General features: G+C 45.0%; 2 protein-coding genes across 2 annotated transcripts; one reads left to right on the top strand and one right to left on the bottom strand.

Annotated features, from left to right (window-relative positions):
* Window positions 1-14180: 14180 nt before the first annotated feature.
* On the bottom strand, window positions 14181-17838 carry LOC306941774 (kazal-type serine protease inhibitor domain-containing protein 1-like; the record flags this gene model as incomplete). The annotated part of the gene is made up of 5 exons (XM_079527418.1): window positions 14181-14311; window positions 15466-15613; window positions 16159-16319; window positions 16748-16922; window positions 17533-17838. The coding sequence occupies 5 exons, from the start codon at window positions 17836-17838 to the stop codon at window positions 14181-14183; spliced, it is 921 nt and encodes a 306-aa protein (XP_079383544.1).
* A 3244-nt stretch (window positions 17839-21082) lies between these two features.
* Window positions 21083-25279, top strand: LOC306942417 (uromodulin-like). Its single transcript, XM_079528277.1, has 4 exons — window positions 21083-21211; window positions 24733-24895; window positions 24993-25020; window positions 25119-25279. The coding sequence occupies exons 1-4, from the start codon at window positions 21099-21101 to the stop codon at window positions 25136-25138; spliced, it is 324 nt and encodes a 107-aa protein (XP_079384403.1). The 5' UTR covers window positions 21083-21098; the 3' UTR covers window positions 25139-25279.
* The last annotated feature ends 123 nt before the right edge of the window (window positions 25280-25402 follow it).

The following is a 25402-nucleotide window of genomic DNA, read 5'->3' as shown; positions in this document are numbered from 1 at the left end:
TTGTACATTGGCTGTTTTTGGTGAAGAGATTTGGTGTAGAGAGTGGGGGGGGGACCAAGTATAGCACCGTAGGGGATCTGGATCTTTGTTAACTAGCAAGTAGCGTTTATTAAGTACTTAAGCTACGATCTGACCTCTGATTATAGCGATAAGAACTTGTTTAGCATTGACAATTAAGACAAGTTGGTATCCTCTCTGCTCTAATTTCCAAGGTCCCTGACTCTTCCAATGGTAGACAGACTACAGCCATGCTCTTCTGAGTAGCAGAAATAGAAGAGATATGTTTAGATCTCATCACCAAGGAGCAAACCTAAGGGATGCTTGTTTCGTTGCTCTCCTTGACTGAGCTCTGTCTGCCAGTTTGGGTGTGGGCTAGAGCAGAGGTTCTTAAACTTTTTAATTTCAAGGACTCCTCAGTTTGCAATCCATTGGCTGTGAACCCTCACATCGCCAAGCTCAAAAGTCCATTTGGTTCCACTTGTACACTCATAATATATTTCTCTTTTGGGTGGAAGCCTCATTATATTCCAAAACTGTTACTTTTCAGCATTCAAATTCAAAATGTAGTATCAAAAGTAGCAGATCAACAAGCTCAAAGCTCTTCGTGCCACGTTTCGAGCTTGTGGATCTGCTGCTTCTGATGGTTTTGCGTGGCGCTGTAGTATGATGACGTTAATTTAACATAAAAACACAAAAAGTTACAATATGGAGATGAGAGGGTTTTGCCTGACAGCAACGGTATCCTTAAAGGAGCATTCAGTGATTTGGGTGATTTGGAAAACCACCCAGTCCGCCCCGGTAACAAAATGTGCACATGCACGCTCTACAGTGGGGGGAAGTGCAACAGGCCAACAGCATGTGCACCAAGGCCCACCCCCACTCGATCATGATTGGAGGAAGGCCCCTCTCATCCTGATTGGATGAAGGCTTTGCCACCCGCCACCAAAACTGAAACTGGGTTTTTTTTACCCCAGGGGCTCACTGGGGACAGGGAGGAACTCCTTATATGGTCAGCACACTCTATAGTAGGGAGGATTATCCAGAAAAAATAAGTGATATTTGAATTAAGTCAAATCACTGAATATACCTTTAAGGGTGCATTTGGATCCTAACTATCAATAATTTAGCTGGGGAACCTTCTGAAACGCCCTGGGGGTCCCGGGACCCCACTACTTTGACACCCAGCTTTGATTGTGGTATTGGATGCAAGCTGTCCTTGAGAGGTTGTTAAGAGCAGCCTCAGCGGCGCTCGGCTGCAGCGCTATAGCCTGCTGATCACCTCTGGAGGCCTCGTTAGGGCCGTAATACTTGGTCTTGAAGACAACGGACTACTCAGGACGGAATATTACTGTTGCAAACACAGTGCAGGATCCTCCTGCGTTTGTTATGTGTGTCGTCACGCGCACGCACGCACACGCACACACACAGACATTTCAAATCATATCGCAAGGAGGGGAATTTACGCCACACAAAAGGTTTTTTTTCTCGTAAATTAACGGCATATTTGATCATACTTATACTCATCAAAAGTAGCAGATCTGCAGGCTCTAAGCGCATTTTGAGCTTGTCGATGTGCTACTTTTGTGTTTTTTGAATTTGAATGTAACCGTTTTTTTTAATGTAACCGGTCTTTATGTGCATTATGGATCATAATATGCTCAAAATGTGATATTCGGGGCTTGATTAGAGCTTAATTTGACTTAGATGTGACAAAAACAGTTATTCCCCCATCGGATCACCTCCCGAGCTGACCTTTCAAATAGCTAGTGGATGTTTTTAGTGTTTGAACCGGATGATTTGTCGGCCATTTTAGTAGTTTTTTCAAAAACGTCTGGCACTGGCGCGATAGCGGCCACTACAGCACTGGCGCTGAAACAGTTAAGGTTCATGTGGTTAAATATATTTTATCGCGTATCCCAGGTGAATCCGAGATTAATGCCAATAAAGCGCCGAAAGCCCATGATTAAAAAATAAATAACATAGCCTTTGTAGTAACATAGTCGTGCATCGAGAGCAGCGCGAGGTGACACGACCCAGCAGGCAGCATTATGGTCAGTCACATTGCAGGAAGTCGTCAAAGCCAGGTGAGCGAGTTGCCGCCGGTAACCCGATCCGCTGTTGTTGACAGAGCGGAACAGGTGTTCCCACCCAGCTAATCCATACGTCCATGCAGGACACAGGTGATCCATTAGAGTAGATTGATTCAAAAGCTTTAAAAGGCTCTCCCTCTCTTTCCTCCCCGTCCCTCGCTCGCTCCGCGTGCACCATCATGGGCCAGCTTTAGCACGCTGCCTGGTTGCCATGATACCTCATCTAGCGCTGGTTCAGGATGGCCTTGCACTTAAAAAACAGCGAAAGGAATGTCCTCTAGTGTTTGTTCTGCTAATGCCTGGAAACATTTTGTCACACGAAGTTCTTGCGCAGGCGGTCTTTCCTGGAAATCCTTTCTATACTTTATTTTTGTCAAATAGTACACGACGATACAAGACTTCAAATGACAGAAAAATAAGCTTAACAATACATACAAAAGAGACGAAAAAAAAGAGACACATGGGTGGTATCGATGACCAACAGAAAGCAGGGATAGTTATGAATCCATTAACGAACAACATACTCAACTATTGTCGAGCACTGCCAGGAATGGCATCCACATTATTTTGGAACTTAGCTTGTGCATTCTGTCTTGGCGGATTTGTTCATTTCTAAATATTGTGCGGTGAGCATGAAATAGCTAGATGGCTTGCCCTTCTCCTCCGCAGTACAGGTCTTCGTGTGCTTTGATTTAATTGAGGTTTCCTCTTTAAAATCTTTTATAGTACACATGGGACTCAGGAAGTAAATGGGGAGGGCGATACCGATCCATATACCTTTGAGTGGACCGCCTGTAGTAATTATCCCATAAGTAACAATATGGCTACTCGAAAGAACAGCCACCGGTGATTTATGTTGACACGCTGTCATTATCACTGGTGGAAAAAGTACTCGCATGTTTTATTTATAAGTAAAAGTATCAATAGGCCTATACTGCAATGTGGAAATACTCTTTACTTTAGCGTACTTATTTACTTGAGTAAAAGTACAAAAGTATTGGCATCAAAATGTACTTCAAGTACCAAAAGTAGAAAGAACTTGTCATGCAGTATGTCCCATTTCACAAGTCAAATTTTAAATAGCAGATCTACAAGCTCAATGTGACCTTGTAGATCTGCTATTTTCAAATGGCCGAAATATACTGTAGTACTGAAATGGTTACTGTTTGTTTTGTAATAGTAATCAAACTGTACAAAGTGACTATAGTAACTAAAGTTTTCAAATAATTGTAGTGGAGTAAAAGTACAATATATTTGCCTCTGAGATGTAGTGGAGTATAGAAGTAAAAGTATTGGAAATTGAAAATACTCAGGTAAAGTACAGTACAAATACCTCAAAATTGTACTTAAGTACAGCTACTTGACTAAATGTACTTTCCACCACTGGTCATTATTATCAAACCACACTCCCCCTCTCTCTCCTCTTCTATTTCGGCATGCCACACTGTCCCCAAATGCCAAATAAAGGTTTATAGAGCCAGCTAGGGCCCGCACACATCTGCTCCTTTCTGATTGGTCTGCGGGCCCGGCGGCGCCCATGCAGGCTCACCTGTTATCCACAGCCCAGTGCATGATGGTAAACAGCGGCCCTGGCTCGGACCTGTGGGAGATGGAACCCCATCTGGTCCACTCCACAGCATTAACAACCAGCTCCTTAACAATGGGCTTCCAGGACCGGCAGAAGGGCAGAGCGGGGACCGCATCAGCCAATAAACAAAAAGCGGGTCTGTGCATGACATTTAACGCCTGATGTGGGGGGCTTAGCTGGTGTATAGGGTATAGGCCTACAGGTCGTCCCGCTGTCCGCCCGCTCTCCTCTCGCCCGTGTAAGCAATAAAACAAAAAGGCAATCTGGAAAAGCGGAAGATGACGCCTGCATGTAAAAACCGAAGGGGCCGTGCATGACTGTGGCTGTCAGGTTTGCGTTTTGAAGTGTACAGTTACACGTACAATAAAGTAGGAGTCATTTTCACATCAATTTCAAGTACAAATAAGGCAATATTCTTTGACTTAATGTCATATGAAGGCGTAATTTGGGGGGGGGGGGGGAGAACCCCCCCCCCCACACACACACACACACACACACACACACACACACACACACACACACACACACACACACACACACACACACACACACAGGCCAGGAAGGAGGGGTCACCTCTACCAAAGTATAGTTGGATGGGTCACAAAGGCACCAAAGTATAGTTGCACCGCTCAGTTCGCACGGGTGTGATTATTTTTTACCCCTTTTTACCAATTTTTCTCCTCAATATAGTCATTATGCCAATTAATTCATCCCCACACACATTGCTGTGTCACCTGCCAGTGAGGAGCCCCCACCGGGAGGAGGTAGAGCAGGGGTGTCAAACTGGTGATCCGTGGGCCACATGCGGCCCAGGGAGAGGTCCAATGCGGCCCTCGAGATGATTTTCAAAAAAGGAAACAACGCTGCTACTCCCCCTCCCCCACCTGCCCCGCAAATGGCCCTGCTGTAGACTGCTTTGTCTCTGCCCAGGTGCGGAATGTTGTCACTGATGGGCTCGTTAACAGTCTATTCAACTACTAGTTGAGTTGTTGTGGATAATACAAATACAAATAAAGTCAATTTATGTCAATAAACAGTCTAGAAAACAAAGCCAAGTGACAACTGTGTAAGTCAACGCACGTGAGCTGCAACTGGCCACAACCCTCATCAAGTCACCTTTCGCACAATGTGGCCCTTGCCCCAAAATTAGTTTGACACCCCTGAGGTAGAGCCTTTGTGCTCTACGTACTCCTCTCGCCCAACACTCCCTGCTGAAGACCGTAATACGTGCAGAGACACCGGCCTCCTCGCCCGGCTACCCTCCCCCGCACACATAGTGGAGGGAGACGCCCGTATAAATGCTCGGCAAAGCCGGATTCACAGCAGTGGATTTCGAACCCTGCACAACTTCCGTGGTGGTGGTGGTGGTGGTGGGCAAATACGTTTGGTTTACCACTGCGCCATCCATCTGAGCGCCGAATTATAACGTCTTCAACACTGAGGATTGTACTGTGTGTGTTCAAAGGCCATGGCCGCGCTACAGTGCAAACAAGCAGGCCTCATCTGCAGAGTTCAAAAACCCAGAGGAAATTAGATATGTGATGGGGGGCTCTGGTTCTGTTTTTTCCGACGATGTGAAACATGCGAGTTGTCTATACATAGCATACACAAAGATGAGCACAATAATGTCTCTAAATGAGATGTGTGGGATATAAAGAGAGACGCTGAGTGAAGGAGAGGCTCGGTCGGGGTGGAGTTTGAACAACAAGCTCTCCACAGCTGCTGCCTCTAATGAGCATAATTACCAGAGTAATAACATTAGCCTATCTGAGGGAATGGAGGGGCAGGACAAGTGGTTCTGTGTGCGTGTGTGTGTGCGTGTGTGCGTGCGTGTGTGCGTGTGCGTGTGCGTGCGTGCGTGCGTGTGTGTCCTTTTGTTGTGCACACATGCATGTGTGTGTGTGTGTGTGTGTGTGTGTGTGTGTGTGTGTGTGCGTGAGTGTGTGTGCGCACACGAGAGCGTTTCGTTCATTCTATCTCACTTGCAGTCCTAGCTGCCTCATTCCCCGAATCTCAATATCTCTTTGTTAGCCCACAATAATTCTATTTGGGCCTCATATCCGCCATATCAGATTCTAGTTTGTACAACAAGGTAATTAGCAGAGGAAAGGAAGCCTACACACCAGCAGGCAGGATGAAAAAAAACAAAAAAAACGCCCCCGGTGACATCATCCTGGCTCCACAGCCTCCTCACTATACTGTAGCTTCCCTTTCCCTTCGCCTAGCCTGTCAGAATCACAAAATAAACCTTAAAGTCTTTATGAATAAAATGTAATTGTGTCCAATCTGTATGGTCGCCTATACGGCCCGCCTATATACTGTTTCCCCAAACAGTGGGTTGGGAGCATTTGTGGGTCACCACTCGAGTGAGAAACCCATTTTCTTTTCCTACATTAAAAAATATGTCAAATAATAAATAAAACAAACAAACACATCTAAGAAATTCCATAAATAAACAATAGGCCTAATAATTATTAAGAAGTAGTGAAAATAACCCGATCTACAAGCTCGCAACACGGCATAGGGGAACCTTAAGGTGCAACACAATATTAGTGAGACTCTTTCCAGCTCCCCAAAACCACCAGCAACAAGGGTAAACACCGGGGGAAACTCAGATCAACATGAGGACTACCCACCCCTATGCAACCCAAGGCTGTTACTTAGGGGGCTTGTCCAACTTGTCCAACCCGTTTTCTCATCTGCTATTTTCACTAGTTTGGGTGCCGTGCCAACGACTCTAAACTCTCTGTTGGGTCTCGACCTGAAAGGTTTGGGAACCACTGTAATGTATGGTATCCTTATATACAATTGAAAACATGTCCCCAAAAGCACGCACAGGAACAAAAGGCACCAGCTACTACGTCACTGACACGCTGCAACACGCTGCAACACACACTGCAACAACACACTAACACGACACAGTCTTACCCTCCGCGTCGATCCACGGCTATCTCCTCATGTCGCGCCGCACGCCCACAGTCAACAACACCCGCGTAAAAACTGTCATTGCACTGCCACTACAGCCGCCTCCCGTCCACACTCACAAACAACATCAATATCAATAATAAACACAAACACGCCACAAGCACCGACACCCCCGCCTAATTTGTTGCCAGGTCTATGAAAACAAGCCCAGAAAAAATGCCATTCAACACGCTACTTACAACTCGCTTACAATTCGCGGACCTGGCAACACTGCATCCTGTTTTCCCATTGGCTACGGTTGCTACAACACGCATTTGCACTGCATCTTGGGAGCAACACAGCTTAATGTAGGGGTCACCGATTGCTGTGCTACATCCCCCTCATGTCCTCACCACCCCGTTCGGCTACACCACACACACTCACCTACACAATTCTCCACATGCAACACAGGGCCCTTATTGGCTAGCCCCCTCACATGGCGATCCCCACGCAACAAAACACAGCCAGCCACACACACACACACCCACCCACACACACACACACAACGCCCACGTTCGGAAATATCGCACTGAGCGCACTGTGCAAACCTGGCGTGGTACAAGCGGGACAAACCGACGCGCAAATATCGACACGAACAACAACAACAACACTACACGCACACGCGCGCGCTGCAACAACACACAGCTACGTCCAGTGTGTGTGTGTGTGTGTGTGTGCGTGCGTGCGTGCGCGGGGGGGAATTTGGATCGCCTCGCGATGCAGCGAAAATGCCACTACACTACACAGGGCTCGACAGTGCGACTAGGTACTCGCATTTGCGCCTTACAACATCACCGTGCGAGTTGTAACATTCACTTTGTACCACCGGTGCGACTACACAATCCGAACTTTAAAGCTACAACTTGCGCAGTTTACATCCACAAGAATGTGTCACTCTCTCGGTTCTGCACCGCTGCTGGAGAAGTATAGCACTGTCGCAGGCAGCGCCACTCATCCCCCCCCCCCCCCCCCCCCCACACACCCCAGAGACGGAGGAGAGAGAAGAGAGCGAGAGAGACAGAGAGCACACACGTGAGTCCTGCAAATTATATTGACCCAATATTAATTTGTACAACCTAGCAAAGCATAAGATATCATGCTTTGGAGAATAGGCTGGTCTCTCTTTTTACAAGACATAAGCCATTGCATACAGCTTCTCTACCCTTTTAAATTTCAAGGACCCCCATAACTCTGAGAGTAAAACCAAATGGACCCATAAGAGTCCCATTTGATTCCATTTGTACAGTATCACAGTTAAACGTTATAACAGAGTCCATTTGGTTCCATTTGTACACTCTCAGAGTTACAGACCTGTAGGGTCCACTTGGTTCCATTTGTACACTCTCAGAGTTACAGACCTATAATGGGTCCATTTGGAACCCCCTCAAGGAACCATGAGGGTCCCTGGATCACACCTTTGACAGCCACTGCTTTAAATCTATACATAACTAATATAGAGCATATTTGATCCATTTATTGTTATGGATAAGAACAACAACACTACACGCGCGCGCGCGCACGCGCTGCAACACAAAACAGCTGCATACAACGCGTGTCACTGTGGACTTCTGTATCTGTGGACTTCTGTATCGCAACGCGGGGCAACGCAACTCTGGGATGAGCGGGCCGAAGGCCCGCGAAATTCTAGTGTTAATACAACACCAGTATACGCCCTGAGGGTGAGAAGCCACGCATCCGCCTGGGTGACAGCAGACTGCTGGGCGAGCGATGGCGCTTTGGTATGGGGGGGGTCAGATCAACGTATGGAATTAATTATGTACTGGCCATATATGGAGTGTGTCTTGAGTGTACAGGGTTTGATGAGGTCAGATCAACATATGGAATGTCAGAACAGGTCAGCTCCATATATGGAGATCTACGGGTGGCAGCCAAGGCCCCACCACCGAGAGGAAATATTGAAGCAAAATGGACATGGTGGCCGAAAGTGGTATTGCACCATAGGCCATGCCGCCATGGCACTATGCGTGGCACTATAGTATGGGCCATACGTGAACGCACACTATGCTCCATACGTGAACGCTGTTCCATATACGTGAACGCGCGCTATGCTATGAACGGCCCAGCGCGTTCACGTATGGCCTATAACCAATCCCAGAATGCACTCTGTTCGAACCCGGAAGAACACCTCATGTGCTCGGTAAGCAACTCAATGCATGAGAGGAGAAATCCAGTGACGTCTCTATTATATATAATGGTGGCAGCGGGGGCAGTGTCTGATGAGGGTTTGATGAGGTCTGGCCATATATGGAGCGTGTCTTTAGTTTTCCAGGGTTTGATGAGGTCTGGCCATATATGGAGCGTGTATTTAGTGTACAGGGTTTGATGAGGTCTGGCCATATATGGAGCGTGTCTTGAGTGTACAGGGTTTGATGAGGTCTGGCCATATATGGAGCGTGTCTTTAGTGTACAGGGTTTGATGAGGTCTGGCCATATATGGAGCGTGTCTTTAGTGTACAGGGTTTGATGAGGTCTGGCCATATATGGAGCGTGTCTTGAGTGTACAGGGTTTGATGAGGTCTGGCCATATATGGAGCGTGTCTTTAGTGTACAGGGTTTGATGAGGTCTGGCCATATATGGAGCGTGTCTTGAGTGTACAGAGTTTGATGAGGTCTGGCCATATATGGAGCGTGTCTTGAGTGTACACAGGGTTTGATGAGGTCTGGCCATATATGGAGCGTGTCTTTAGTGTACACAGGGTTTGATGAGGTCTGGCCATATATGGAGCGTGTCTTGAGTGTACAGGGTTTGATGAGGTCTGGCTATATATGGAGCGTGTCTTGAGTGTACAGAGTTTGATGAGGTCTGGCCATATATGGAGCGTGTCTTGAGTGTACAGAGTTTGATGAGGTCTGGCCATATATGGAGCGTGTCTTGAGTGTACAGGGTTTGATGAGGTCAGATCAACATATGGAATGTCAGAACAGATCAGCTCCATATATGGAGATCTGAGGGTGGCAGCGGGGGCAGTTGAGGTATAAGGGGAATAGTTGAGGTATAAGGGGTTTAGCATGGACAAAAATAGAGCCCTAAATGTTTTGAGATGGGCGCATGCGGCCAAATACATTATTTTGGGGGTCCTTGACCTTGACATGAAAAAGTTTGAGCACCACTGACATAACATATATGAGTATTTCAGAAAACTGTTTTTTTTTTAAAAATACATTTTGTAGAATCGTCCTCAGGTATCAATGGGTCAAGTTCAAAGGAAAGGGAAGTAAAAGGTTCCAAGAGAGAACTGGTGATGAACATTGAAAACGAGAGCGAGGTAGAGGTTTTTCTTTGGCCTTCAGAGGATTTGGGGACATAAAGGAGACAGAGAAGGTGATTTAAGACGACATGTCAGGCCGTCTCTAATCTCCAATCAGCAGAGACTAAGACCTGGGAGGAAAGTTACCAGCCAATCCGGAGGAGCCGTGGTATCCAGCAGGGAATCGGGGCGGGGGGATGAGGGGGATTAAATGGCACTCAGCTAGAGAGATGAAGTGTGTGTGTGTGTGTGTGTGTGTGTGTGCGTGTGTGTGTGCGTGCGCGTGTGCGTGCGCGTGCGTGTGCGCGTGCGCGTGCGTCCAAAAATATGACATAATCACATAAAAGTACAATCTGTTTTCAGGTAACATCAGTGGTGTTACGACGTATACTGAACCTCAGTACATAGTATTTAATATATACTGAACCTCAGTACGTAGTATTTAATATATACTGAACCTCAGTACGTAGTATTTAATAGCCTTCAGCTCCAAGATGTTACTCAACTTGAAAGTTTGCTCTGTCTGGCTTTGCTCTTATCGAAATGTATAGACTTAAAACAAAATTCAAAGATTTCCCAGAAATCTTCACTATATTTGAATGAGGTGGTTAATGTACTTTTTTCCTCTGTTGTCTTTGAAATGTAGTGGAGTGAAAGAAATATATGTATCAAACAAATCCATCTACTCATGTAAAGTACAGATACTCAAAAAAAATTACTTTATAAACTACATTACGAGTTCATATAGTAAAGTAAATGTACTGTCTGGAACAGCAGGGTACTTGGATTTCTGGTGATATGTTCACCTCAATGACTGGGATGTGGCGCCCACTTGTGTCATACATGTGAAACTACATTCAACATTATACCTTCACTCAAGGAGTGGGAGATGTAGTTTATAACTTGTCTGTGTTAGTATTCATTATTCGAATGCATTATTTTGATTCTAAAACAAACAACTATTATTTAAAAAGAAAACACCAGGGTGCTTTATTTTCAAACTGTGATAGTACAAAATGTAAGCTGGCACGAATAAGTACAGTATATATTTTGATTGATTTTAATACTTCATTGGTCAGAAATGCAATGCAAACAGCACGTGGTGGTACAGTAAGACATTCAAACTAAAAGGATAACACAAAAAGGCCTATAATTAATCAACAATAGGGTATAGCATACAAAATTAACATACTAATACATCAACAAATTCAAACACTACTGTATGTATAAAAGAGATTGGAAATTTACATTTACCTCCCCTACAATTTTCTTTTTCTTTTTCTTTTTCTTCAGGCCAATTTTGAAAGAAACCTTTAACGAATGCTTAACAAAATGTGGCATATTCCACATTTTGGTGGCAGAGCAGTAGAATGAGAAATGTCCCATGTTTGTTCTAAATCTGGGAGGTATAATAATAATAATATTCTTTATTTGTATAGCACCTTTATTTTTTTGAGTGGTGCAACCACTCCAAGGAACAGCAATGTCTGTGTTCACCTAACTATGTGACGTTCACCTAACTATGTGACTATGAGCACGAGTACCAATGAGTACCAGTAGGGGCGCTGTTTTAAGTTATTCTGTGGCTTTTCTGAGCCTTTAGTCTTTGATCTTGATATAGTGGAGAGAGACAGGAATCACAGACAGAGGGTAGTGGTTCGGCCTAGCCGGAACCGAGGACTCACTGTCAGGCATTTACAGTAGAGCCCATTATGTGGTACCACCACCAGGGGTCACCAACATGTCCTTTACAGTAGAGCCCACTATGTGGTACCACCACCAGGGGTCACCAACATGTCCTTTACAGTAGAGCCCACTATGTGGTACCACCACCAGGGGTCACCAACATGTCCTTTACAGTAGAGCCCACTATGTGGTACCACCACCAGGGGTCACCAACATGTCCTTTACAGTAGAGCCCACTATGTGGTACCACCACCAGGGGTCACCAACATGTCCTTTACAGTAGAGCCCACTATGTGGTACCACCAGGGGTCACCAACATGTCCTTTACAGTAGAGCCCACTATGTGGTACCACCACCAGGGGTCACTCACCAACATGTCCTTTACAGTAGAGCCCACTATGTGGTACCACCAGGGGTCACCAACATGTCCTTTACAGTAGAGCCCACTATGTGGTACCACCACCAGGGGTCACCAACATGTCCTTTACAGTAGAGCCCACTATGTGGTACCACCAGGGGTCACCAACATGTCCTTTACAGTAGAGCCCACTATGTGGTACCACCAGGGGTCACCAACATGTCCTTTACAGTAGAGCCCACTATGTGGTACCACCACCAGGGGTCACCAACATGTCCTTTACAGTAGAGCCCACTATGTGGTACCACCAGGGGTCACCAACATGTCCTTTACAGTAGAGCCCACTATGTGGTACCACCACCAGGGGTCACCAACATGTCCTTTACAGTAGAGCCCATTATGTGGTACCACCACCAGGGGTCACCAACATGTCCTTTACAGTAGAGCCCACTATGTGGTACCACCACCAGGGGTCACCAACATGTCCTTTACAGTAGAGCCCACTATGTGGTACCACCACCAGGGGTCACCAACATGTCATTTACAGTAGAGCCCACTATGTGGTACCACCAGGGGTCACCAACATGTCCTTTACAGTAGAGCCCACTATGTGGTACCACCAGGGGTCACCAACATGTCCTTTACAGTAGAGCCCACTATGTGGTACCACCACCAGGGGTCACCAACATGTCCTTTACAGTAGAGCCCACTATGTGGTACCACCACCAGGGGTCACCAACATGTCCTTTACAGTAGAGCCCACTATGTGGTACCACCAGGGGTCACCAACATGTCCTTTACAGTAGAGCCCACTATGTGGTACCACCACCAGGGGTCACCAACATGTCCTTTACAGTAGAGCCCACTATGTGGTACCACCAGGGGTCACCAACATGTCCGTACAAGACTTGGTCTTGTCCGTAGGCAAATTTTAGATTTTCTGTTTTACACACCATTACAATGTTCTTATTTTTAAAGAGTTAAGTCTTAAAAAGACAAAAGAGTGGCTGCACACACTGATAGCCAAAGTGCCGATTATTTATTAGGATGCAGAGTAAAAACCAACGTTTGGGCAGTACAACTGCCTTCTTCAGGGTATGATCATACCCTTATGACACTATGGCACAGTAGGAGTCCAACTAGTACTAGTGGACGACGTGGTTCTCAAATGTTTTATTTGCAAAAACCCTCTTAACTCTGAGAGTGTTCAAATGGAACCAAACGGACCCGTAAGGGTCCGTTTGGTTCCATTTGAACACTCAGAGTTACAGACTTGTTATGGTCATTCAGGGCTATCTATTTATGTTTCTGGTAATATTTTGTATGTCCATGGCAATAAAAAGCAAGGTTTCGGCCTTCATCAGGCTAACTTTATGACTAACCATAAAGATAGCCTGATGAAGGCCGCATGAAAACCTTACTGTTTCCCTATTAAAAGTTGGTTCACTGCATTTGAAGACAGTGTGCAGGTGTATGTCTGTGGCAAAAATGGAATGTTAACAAAAATGTCCGTCACAAGCCAACATGGCGATGACCCCTGGGTAGGCTTACCACTCATCTGTCTGGTCGCCCTATATAACACTCGGCTTAGAAAATGCTTTACATAGAAATAAAATGAATGATAGTAATTAAAGGAAACATTAAGCATTATATCGTCTCTGTCGGGTGGAAACCTCGTATTTCCAAAGATGTTGTACTTTTCAGGATTCACATTAAAAAATTGCAACAATTGCACATCTGCAAGCTCAAAACGCCTCTCTTCGCTGCTTCCAGCTCGAAGATCTGCTGCTTTTGTGTGACTTGATTGATTGAAATATGTATTAAAAGTTTGCAGAATTACAGTACATTTCCAGCACAACTCAATACAAAGAGTGAGTGTATTGAGTGTAGTGAGTGTAATAAAGCATTACACCACCTTGTTCAATTCATCAAAACATTTAGAGACGTACAAATAGACACTTCTATATAGCCAAAGAACAGAACAGGAATTCATCATAAAGGAGGTAAAAAGGGAAAAGAAACATATACAGTGACGCTTGTAGTATATGATGAGTAGGGCGTTAATTTATGGTATGAAAAAACACAAAAAGTAAGAGGTTTCTGCTCCGAGTCTCCGACAGGCAGCAACGATATATAAATATGAGAGACAATCATTTTCCAGTCATTAAATCTGATGCCACATAACTTCACCGTGTCTGAGGTGTCTTCTCTGATATTTACTGTATTTATTCCAGGTAGTCTCCAGAGCCATCATCACCACCTTCGTCATCATCATCATCATCATCATCATCACTGCCTTCCAGCCAGAGGTCAAAGTTCTCCTCTTCCTCCGTCTTCGTCAGCACCACTGTGCTCACTGGTAACGGAGATGAGGAGGTTTGTGTTGTTGAGTTGAGGCTGTCTATTTATAGCTGTGTTAATGTAGTGGGAAAGACATTGTATTGACAAATATACCAGTGGTGGAAGAAGAAGTGCTGCTACTTATTACTTATCCACATGCATTGCAGTCCCGTCCCCGACGAGCAGCCCGGAAGATTATTATTTTTGTTGTTTTTTCCCATAGACGTTTCAGAAAGTATTTACCGTATGACCTGTAAGCCTCGGGCAAAGCCAGGATGGTGACAACTCATGACAACATTTTTTTGGGCCGAACAAATAATTAGAAGAAAAAAAAGGCAGGGTACAACACTTTTTTGGTTGTTGTTGTTCTTTCTAATTCTTTGTTCAGCCCAAAACATTTAGTTTATTGTCATGATTTGTCACCATCCGAGTTGGCTTTGTCCGAGGCTTACATGTCTTTAAATAAATACAATTCCCTTCCGGGCCGCTCGTCGTCATGAAAGGGGCGGGACTGCGATGCTCTATAGCCGCCCTAGTGGAGCGGTTAGAACATAGACCTTTCATGTGGAAGGTTGTGGGTTTGAACCTTACTCGGGGTCGACGTCAGCAAGGGCATGCGGTCGCAACGGGTTCCTAACGCCAAATCAAATGGGTTCGGATCGAAATGGAAAATAAAATGGTAAATGGTGCGTTTGGTTTATATAGTGCTCTTTATCCAAGGCACTTTTACAGAGATTGTGCATTGCCATGCAAGGCACCAACCTGCTCACCGGGAGCAATTAGGGCTTCTGCGTCTTGCTCAAGGACACTTCGACACTAAGCTAACTCGGGGAGCCCGGCATCAAACTCGGAACCTTCCAGGTAGCCAAGGGGCCATGTATTGATCGCATGGAGAACGCTGGTCAACTAAGTAAATTGGGTTTCAGTGGTTAAGTAAAAGTAGCAATGGCACAATGTAGAAATACAAGTACAAGTATACGGTCCTGCATTCCAAAGTAAAAGTATTGTCATCCAAATATACTTTGCGGCTAGTAAATATGGGACTGATTTTAATTATTTTATGTAGACCTAGCTTATAGTTTAACACCATCATTTGCACTAATAATGTAAATCTGTGTGTGACTAGAAATATAGCCACTAGAACGTACAAGTCGTTCATACGCCACTCACCCCGTCTCATGACTGTGAGTCGTGCGGATGCGGACGTCCCTCCCAGGGCATTGTGGGAGATGCAGGAGTAGATGCCGGCGTGAGACAGTTGGAGGTTCTGGATCTGGAGCCAGCTGGACATGGTGTAGCGCTCCGGACCACCACGGAGCTGACAGGGACACACGTATGGTTTATTAATTTAACCACATGACATGAACCCCAGCGTCCCAATTCTTGTAATAATGTATATTTTCAATGAATTGAGTATGAAGGACCCCAATGGAAACGATCTATAGGCTTTCTTGGGCTTAAATCCTCTTAGCAGATCTTGTATTGAACAGTACTTTCCTGTGCTTTCTTCTGCAAAATCAATCAATCAAAAAAAAAAGAAAAAAAAAACTTAACTCATGTTGTGAGCTTGTAATTTTTGTAAAAGGTTTTTTTTTCGAATAGCCAAAAAATGTAATGGGGCTTAAAAAGTGTTTTAAACTGTTCCTAATTTTGCAGGTGACCTCCTGGAAACCCCCTCAAGGACCCCTGCCCTGGTGGTCCCCTGGCCGAAACCCCCTCAAGGACCCCTGCCCTGGTGGTCCCCGGCCGAAACCCCCTCAAGGACCCCTGCCCTGGTGGTCCCCGGCCGAAGCCCACACTTTGAGAGCCACTGGTTTTAGACCCATCTGAGAGTCCCGACACTGACTGATGACATCGTGGAACCTGGACAGAGATGTGAGGATCGTCCCCTGGCAGGAAGTGGTCACTGCCCTTCCTCTTCCAGCTGAGGGTTGGCAGCGGGTAGCCTGAGACTTCACACCCAAACGCCACGTCGTTGCCCGTGAAGTTGGACACATCTCTGGGCACTCTGAGGATGCGCGGAGCTGATGGTAAGAGAAAGGAAAGAACAACAGAGGATAAGTACGAAAGAACATACTGACGCTGGAACAACTGGAAACTAACCAGTGCAGGGGTTCGCTAACTTTTCCATGACAAGACGGACCCGCAAATATTCACACAGTCCTTGGCTGTGGTCCCCCTCTATTGTGAAATGGTAAAGAAAAAGAAGGGGAAATGGCGGAAATAGCCGATACAACCATGTAGATCTGACATTTTTGCTATATTTGTTCAATTTTTTATTATATTCCTCTCCCTGCCAATTGCACCCCCACGTATGGTTCACGTTGGTAGTGTAATTATGCACTTAATTACAAATAACGTTCCTGGTTCAATCCCTGCATGATGTTCTATACCTTAGAAATTGCCTAGAAATAAATATGACGTGAACATAATAAAAAATGAGCAGATGCACCTGAATAGCATGGTCCTTGTCCAGTCAGTCTGAGTATGCTCTTACTCCGGCTGGCGGCCTCTCTCAGCTGACACACGTTGGGGTAGGTCCACCCGTCAGAACCACACACCGGGCCTTCGTCCCGACACACACACGTGGGCTCCGGCTCGGCCTTGCTCTTGCCCCTCTGAGCTCTCTGCGTTGTGTTATGGAAAATGTAGGCTATATTTCCACTCAGGGAAATGTACAAACAATATGTATTGAGGAATATCAGAGCATTCAACAACTAGCATAGCAGGATAGCCAGCAAGGCCTCGGCCTCCACCCTCCCCTGTGTCATCTCTGCCTCTCTGTGCTCCTCTCTTTTACAATATTTATCTGTTGAATCAATCAAGTCAAACTAAATGTAATGCCTATAATTCCAAGTGGTTGTCAGGATGGGGAGGTCCCCAGTTCAAATTTTTGATTATTTTGGGGGGTCGTGGCACTAAAAGGTTTGGGAACCCTTGCTCTACATGTCCTCAAAACTATCTTTTTATGCAATCTCATAAGTAAGGAAAGGTCATATTAAGAAGAGATTCGATATAAAGGCCCAAAACATGAATTCACACAAAGGAGGAGTAATTCATCTGGGCTGGGCAACAGTTGGAATGTAGAAGCCTTTGAATTTTAGGGTGGTAAAGGTCTGGACAAAGGAGTCGACACCACTTTGCCTCAGGCTATTTTGTACATACCAGAGCACATGAGCAACAGATCACAGTTGTTGGAAGGCTTAGAATAAATGAAATAATGTACATTACCATCACAGTTGTCTTCCTCTGGCAGCTGAGACCCAATCCACAGCGCCCGTAGAACTTCTGAGCCCCGTCGGGGTCACACTGCTGCCCCTCTACGTTGGCACACTGCTCGCAGCATCCACAGTCGTCCCGCACCCGTCCCGCAGGGCAGCCGCCGGGCGCCCGGGGGCAGAGCTTGAGGTTGCACTTGCCGCAGCCCGCCCCTTCCTCCCACAGACGCAGCCAGCCACGATGCTGGGGTGGCACCGCCAGGGAGGCGCGGATGCACGCACTCAGGTAGATGCAGGCACACAGCCACGTCAGAGCCGATGGCATCGCCTCGACCTGTCACACCGGAGCCAGACTCTTTGTCTTAAAAAATAATGTTGACACGCAACAGGACCCCAAAAAGCAGGTTTGACACGCAAGTCTTTTGCCACTGTGAGTCCAGAGCGCGCCGCAGACTGGCTCATAACATTTGGAAAGATATCCTTTTTTCTGCTGGTCTCTGAAAGTCGAGAGGCCCTGTGCGCTCCCCCTCTCTGAGGTTTAAATGAATCCTTCTGTCTTCTGAGCCTCACGGTCTTCTTCTGAATATGTTATTATTACCACATAACAGGACACATTGTCTTCCTGCATCACATTTCTTCATCGGCTCAGGGTCCCTGGTAACAGAGTGACGAGTAAAGTTGGTTGCAGTGAAATGTCCACCTCTCATCTTCTTCCGCTTCTCATAATATACTGCTGCCTTTCTTCGTGTGCCAGTGTCTCTGGGCAGTGCCAGTGTCTCTGGGAGAGGGCAGAACTGGCGAAAGGGCTTCAGAAATGACACGCCGTATAAAAGAATCTTACTCAATGTGTCACTCGTATAGGTGTTAACCACATGAACCCCAGCATCCCTATTATGTGGCGAACGTTCCGCGAAAACAGCAGATCTACATGTTCACAGCACGTCGCAGCGCTACGCCTTGTGAGCTTATAGATCAGCTATTTGTGGCGAAGAGATTTGGTGTTGCATGGGAGAAATACTAGGGACCCTATTAGGGGACTCTGGTCAACTAAGTATATAGCTGTCCACAACATGACTGTGAACAGCTCTTCATATGCTGCAAGTATCATACACAAAAATACATACTGGGAAGTGTGATTGAGGATTGGAATCAGGATATTGCAAATCCTGTTTCTATTGTGTGAAATACAGCTCTCTGCCACTCTCTGTTCAGAGCATCTAGGGCTAGCAGAGGCTTGTGGAGCAGTGTGACATTCCTGGTTCTGGGAACAGTAGAAATCTGTCTCAGAGGTTTGGAGAATGGACATGGTTAAAGAACCCTTGAGAAAACAACGGTGACCTTGGCATTAGATCTTTTCTGCACAACAGACAACGTAACAATGTGTACGTGCAATTTGTGGCCATGTTTTTGCAAATTGTATCAGCTTTCAAATTGTATCAGTCCATGACAAATTATGACACTATACTAATTCACATAGTATTCACTTAGAATCCACATAGTAGGCCTATTCACATGCAATGGTAAGTCATCGCTTGACATTACTTGGTTACTGAAAGACAGGGAGGTATATTTGTTTCATAGGGCAAATTCAAAAAGGTGCTTTAAATGATAAGGCATGACAATACATTAAAAGTCATTTAAGAGCATAATAGAAGGAATCAAATCCTTTTACTCTTCTAACAATGTGAAAACAGATTTTAGATGTATACAATATGCAAAACTTTAATGTGCCAAAGTTGAATCTATCCCTGTTTCTGCATACTACTGTAGTAGGCCTACCCCTACAGGTACAAAGTAAACCTCTGTCCTACAGTATGGGTACCAATGTCTTTTATACAAGATCATGTTTATTTTGGGTGTTCTTTTGCCAACCACAACACAGTACGACTACTCACATAAGCAACAATGCTCCCCTCACTCTAGCCCGCTGGCTGGAGCGGGCATGGCACTTCGTTGTACCTCCTTAACCCCAGGAATATAACCATGGTTGGGGGAAAGAGTGAACCCATCCATGTGCGTCCATGTCTGTTCGCTAACAGATCCTTGGGGAATTGAACAATGTGTCCATAAACGTAAACTCTGACAGCGTACAAAATAATCATTTCTATTTTTAATTTCTATAATTTCTATTCTATTTTTACCTCTAATCCACATGATGTAAATGACAATTTGTTGCGAGTGAAGTTTCGGTCAGAGAGAGAGAGGGGAGGAGGGGTACCATTTTTACATCAAGTTAGTTTTTGTGTTGTGAGCTTGTTGATCAACTATTTTTGACAAAGAGTTTTGGTGCAGAGGGAAAAGGGAGCCAAACCGAACTACAGAGCCAAAGGTCAAGTTTACAAATTAGTGAGGATGTAAGTGGTTTAAAATAAACTAAAACTTTAGTTTTTAATAAACTAAAACTAAAAACATGAATTGGCACAACACCGATGATAGTGCTGTCAAACTAAGTCTATGAAGTCATATATGAAATCTATGAAAACGTTTGTCTGCAACACAATGTTGTACAATATTGTGTGTGTGTGTGTGTGTGTGTGTGTGTGTGTGTGTGTGTGTGTGTGTGTGTGTGTGTGTGTGTGTGTGTGTGTGTGTGTGTGTGTGTGTGTGTGTGTGTGTGTGTGTGTGTGTGTGTGTGTGTGTGTGTGTGTGTGTGGGGGGGGGGGGGTTCCCTACTTCATCTCTCTAGTCTAAGGTATGGGGTCAGATCTGGCATGCATGAGGACAAACCGAGAGCATGGCCTTGATGGTGAAATTCCTGAGCCAGCCTAGTACCCGGTAAAAAGCTACATGATTGCAAAGGTGTACACGTCTCACATGGTCTCACACACTCTTACGTGCCTATTCGTCACTGAAACTCATCTTTTAAGTCTCACAACTTGCGGAAGTCCTCCATTATCTGCCTTAACGTTTCAAGCAGAGGAGGAGAGTCAAGGTAAGAGCATTGTGGCCTTAAAAGTTTTGTGTGATGTAACTGTAAGATATTTTTGGAAATACATTTTGCAGTGACCCTGTGATATATTACAATTCCTCAGTCAGACTATAGACACATCTTTCCTTTTTAAATTATTCTTTTATTCTTTTACATTTTCAACAGGTTTGTGTGTGATGTGCAGCATGCATCCCATGGTGGTTTCAGCTGTCCTCTTCATGGCATTCATACCAGCTGTTGATCCTAACAACAAGACAACAGGTTTGTTTATTCAGTAACCAAATTTAAGCCATAGTTCATATTAGAAACCTTACTATTCTCTCATATTTATCATGATACGGATACCACATACATATCTGTTCAGTAGTACATTTTCTGAACAGTACAGTTTCTGAACAGCAGGACTATACCTTACTGTACAAAGAAATGTAGAAGAAACTGCATAAATGTGAAAAGAAATACTGCATTTGGTGTACAACAGCTTATGCATGTTGTCTTGTGTTATTGGCTGGCCAACAGCTCCACCCCGTGGGCTAATCATGCACATCGTCAGGGCATTCCGAGACCCCGGCTTCAGTGAAGAGTTGCATTACCCAAGGGGTCTGGATAGATGGGTCAGGGGCTCTGTCCTGTACTTCGAACAGATTACAGTGCCAATGGTGCCAGTGGACTTGATTGGACACGTGCTCGTGCTGGAATCGTGCTGGGGATTAAACGCCTCCAAATTCTACGACCAGACGGCCGCACGAACCTCATTCATTCGAGACAAGTAGGTCTATGTCTGTAGATGTCTGTGTGTGTGTGTGTGTGTGTGTGTGTGTGTGTGCAGTGTGTGTGTGTGTGTGTGTGTGTGTGTGTGTGTGTGTGTGTGTGTGTGTGTGTGTGTGTGTGTGTGTGTGTGTGTGTGTGTGTGTGTGTGTCCTACTGTCCTTAACTATAGCAGTGGTGGACAGTAGTACGATTTACTTGAGTATTGTAGGCCTACTAAAGCCAGCACCTGACTTTAACTTCATTTCAAATCAATTTATATTACGGTAGTTATGATTTATCAGTTTTGACTCCACTACATTTCTGGGAAGAGGCTCTTGAGAGTGGACCCAAGAAAGTACATGAATTAAGGAGAAATCCACAATAAAACACATGTACCCAGTTGAATCAGCCCATAATCCTCCCAGGGCCAAGATACATGTTGGCCTTGAATTGTTTCACAGATGTCCCCTGTTCTTCATTTGTCCCACAGTCAAATGCAGCTGATTGGTAGAAAGCTAGTTGTTTTTATTCTAATCCTGGTATTTTAGTAGCTCCAAACTTTTTTTTCCTCCACAAATCGTCATAATCCTCACCGTTTGTCACCTTCGAGCTGCCGTTCATACAGAACCCTGGGCTGGGCCTTGATTTTCAGGCCTGTTGAGAACTCGCTATGTTCTGTGTGAACGGCAGCTCGAGGGTGACAAACGGTGCACATGTGAGGAGTACCAGGACACTATTAATAATAGACGATTCGTTAAAAAAAATTAAAGGTTTGGAGCTACTCAAATACCTGCATTTGAATGAAGCTTTCTACCATTCTACCTGCATTTTAGTGTGTGAGGGGTGGGGAAAATTGCGAACAGGGGCATCTACTGTATGAAACTATTCAAGGCCAAAATGTATGTTGGGACAGGATTACGATACGATACGATACGATACGATACGATACGATACGATACAACTTTATTGTCAGCTTTCACTGAAATTTGCTTTGCGTCCATGACGTCACCGTTCAAGATACAGACAGGACATACACAATACATTACACAAGGTACATTACAGGACACACATCACAGAAGCAGACAGGAACAAGAACAATAGAACATATCCTCTTGGTTTACCGATTTTGGTTTAAAAGCAGAACAGACTGATGTACAAAAGAGTTCTTTAGCCTGTTTTTCTTATATTTTGTGACTCTAAACCGCCTCATGGAGGGCAACAGTTGATTATAGACATTGATTATAGATTGATATTAAAAGGAAAATGTACTTTGTAATTTATACTTTTGAACACTTAAAGGTATATTCAGTGATTTCACTTAATTCAAATATCACTTATTTTTTCTTATTTTTTGGATAATCCTCCCTACTATAAAGTGTGCTGACCATATAAGGAGTGCCTCCCTGTCCCCAGTGATCCCCTGGGGTCAAAAAACCCTAGTTTCGGTTTGGGCTTTGGGTGGCAAAGCCTTCATCCAATCAGGATGAGAGGGGCCTTCCTCCAATCATGATCGAGTGCGGCGGGCCTTGGTGCACGTGCTGTTTGTCTGTTGTACTTCCCCCACTGTAGAGTGTGTGCATGTGCACCAGGGGCGCCTAACTTCGTTTCCAGGTGGGGGAGCACAGATTTGGACTCATGCGCGCGCATAGCGCGCGCGCAAAAATGTGCGTGCATGTGCCTCGTCCACGCGCGTTTTCGCGCATTTTCACACGGAAAAGTGGCTTTTACTTTTCCTCTCCACACGCAAGTTATATGAACAAACTGACAAAATGCATCATAAAAAGGCATAGGCCTATTTAGGCTACACATGACATTGGCAAGGCGCCGATATCAAAACAAAACATATAAATTATAGCCCTATTATACAACAGACGAGCTTACAGCGCAGTTGGGCTCGGCGACCCCGGTGTTGTATCGTCATCATTCATCATAGATCCCTCCCCGTCAGAATCTAATATCTAACATTAAATTGCAGCAGCATTCAGCAGTTCAGTTGGCACGGCGGCCATAGTAATTAGTAAATACTATATTATTTCTCACTGCAATAGTGACTATTAGAGAAATAATATAGTTAAATTGTAAATGCTTTACCTTAAACCCCAAATGTGCTCTTGCGCTCCGGGGTGGTTAATTCCCTCATCATGGCATTTACTGTATATCCAACGTGAGTTACGTGTCCAGAATGTCATTATGTAGGCTACGTGAGATGGACACTGCTGCTTGTGCTGCTGCTGCTGCTGTTGTTTTTATTATTGTCCTCCTTCTCCGACGACAACGGACTCAACTCAACGTTAGCACTCGTTCCCTGCTGAACACTGCTGCTCATGGTGCTCATGAAGGCCAAGGGTTCATGAACTAGACTTGATTTGGGCTTGGACCCACCAAATAAATCACTCATTCTCTTCTGAGCCATGTTGACAACAACAACACACACATTCAGGCTGACCGGAGAAATTCAAATCCGTGCGCCCCGTGCGTATAGGTAACCGGAAATAGCGTCAGCAGCAGAGCAGTAGCCTCGGAAACCCAGACGTTTTTATTTCCAGGGAGAAAAAGCAGAGCAGAGACTATGATAAAAAAAAAAACCCAAAAAAGTCACACAAATGTAGTCTAAGAATACTATTTATTTTATCCTCCAACCAGTCCACTTTTTATTTATATAAATAATAACGTGACATTATATATTTTTTTTAAATTTCCTTTTTTTTGGTAGGCTACTGCACATTCATGTCATGAATAATAATTTAAGAAATCATAGCAGATTATATGAGTTAAAAAAAAAAGGATCTCAATTCCACAGCTGTGGAAAAAACTTCCAGCTGTAGTACAGTCATGGCCGGCCTGTAGATGGCCACCAAAAAAAAGAAAAAGCTTATTCTGGTATTTCACACAGGTGTTGCCAAATAACTAATTATCAGATGCCGATGCGCATATGACATATCTAGGTCATATCAATTTAATCAGCAGAGCAGTGCTGCTTCTCTCTCTGAGTCTGCACACACTGACTGACCAGCTAAAATGTATGCCTACTTTAAAACATAATATGACAAACCTTGGATTAATTCTTCTTAAAACTAGCAGCAAGCACAAAGTAAGTGATTCACACAGGTGGGCAAGCCGGGCATTATTGGATGCAATGCGCGAATTAGTAGCCTATTTATTTTTTAACACGCAGCATCCCTCTCTCTCTCCCTCTCTCTCTCCGCACGTGCTGCGCTCACACACACATAGACAAACACCCTCTCCTCCTCTCTCTCTCTCTCTCTCTCTCTCTCTCTCTCTCTCGCTGTCGCGCACCGTGCGCTTCGAGCGTGGCGGCGACGGCGGCCGGGGGGGGGTGATAAATAATGGTGTCGCAACTATTTAATCTGGTGTCGCAGCTGCGACGTTTGCTCCATGGCTCAGGCGCGCCTGATGTGCACATCTTGTTACCGGGTGGACCGGGTTTTTTTTCCAAATCACCCAAATCACTGAATGCTCCTTTAAGTACAGGCCTCTATTGATAGTGAGGTATAGCATGTTGGGCCTTCTTCTCCCCAGGTGTTCTGCTGTCCCTGAGGTGACGGTGCTGGAGAACGGCGTTTCTCTCCGGGCTCGTTTCTCTGTCCTGTGGAGTGCAGAGCTGGTCCCGGCAGACTACGACAGACTCTCCGTAAACTGCGACTCCCGGATGTGTGACACGGCAGTCTCCACCTGTTCTCCTGTAAGTGAACACACAGTGACGAAATGCATGACATGTGCATATTCATATACTGTAGATGTTTTGAAGGTGTGTAGTGAATCCTGTTCTCCATTCACAGGTTTGCCCAAAGCACACATATGACTTCTGTGAGTATATCTGCTTTAACAATGTGATTTAAGGATTTGAAACACTGACATGTGAGAAATGTTAAAGTGAAATAAATTGTGTTTTCTCTCTTCTGAAGCGGTCAAAAAAGAGCTGTAGAGGAGGGGCTGCCCTCCTGCCTGCCTGCCTGTGTGGTGGAGAGGAGAGGGACGTGATGACGTCACCACTACCCAGACGGCCCCACATGGAGAAGAAGACTTTGTACTTCTAGTGTTTCAGCTTTGTAGATGTAATCACAATCTCTCCTCTCCTCTCCTCTCCTCTCCTCTCCTCTCCTCTCCTTTTTTCTTCATTTAATTCACAACATGAACACATTCACTGACTGTTATGTGTACTGTACGTTAAATATCATCATCATAACCT

Source organism: Electrona antarctica (genome assembly GCF_951216825.1).
Source record: "Electrona antarctica genome assembly, chromosome: 18".
Lineage (NCBI taxonomy): Eukaryota > Metazoa > Chordata > Actinopteri > Myctophiformes > Myctophidae > Electrona > Electrona antarctica.
Note: the sequence above shows the minus strand (reverse complement) of the source record. Positions and strands in the feature narration are given on the sequence as shown.

Bases quoted from the DNA above. Each gene is read 5' to 3' on its own strand.
- LOC306942417 (XM_079528277.1), top strand. From the start codon at position 21,099: ATGGTGCCAGTGGACTTGATTGGACACGTGCTCGTGCTGGAATCGTGC. The intron at 21,212-24,732 runs GTAGGTCTATGT...TCTTCTCCCCAG, and splicing joins ACCTCATTCATTCGAGACAA to GTGTTCTGCTGTCCCTGAGG. The intron at 25,021-25,118 runs GTGAGTATATCT...TCTCTTCTGAAG, and splicing joins AAAGCACACATATGACTTCT to CGGTCAAAAAAGAGCTGTAG.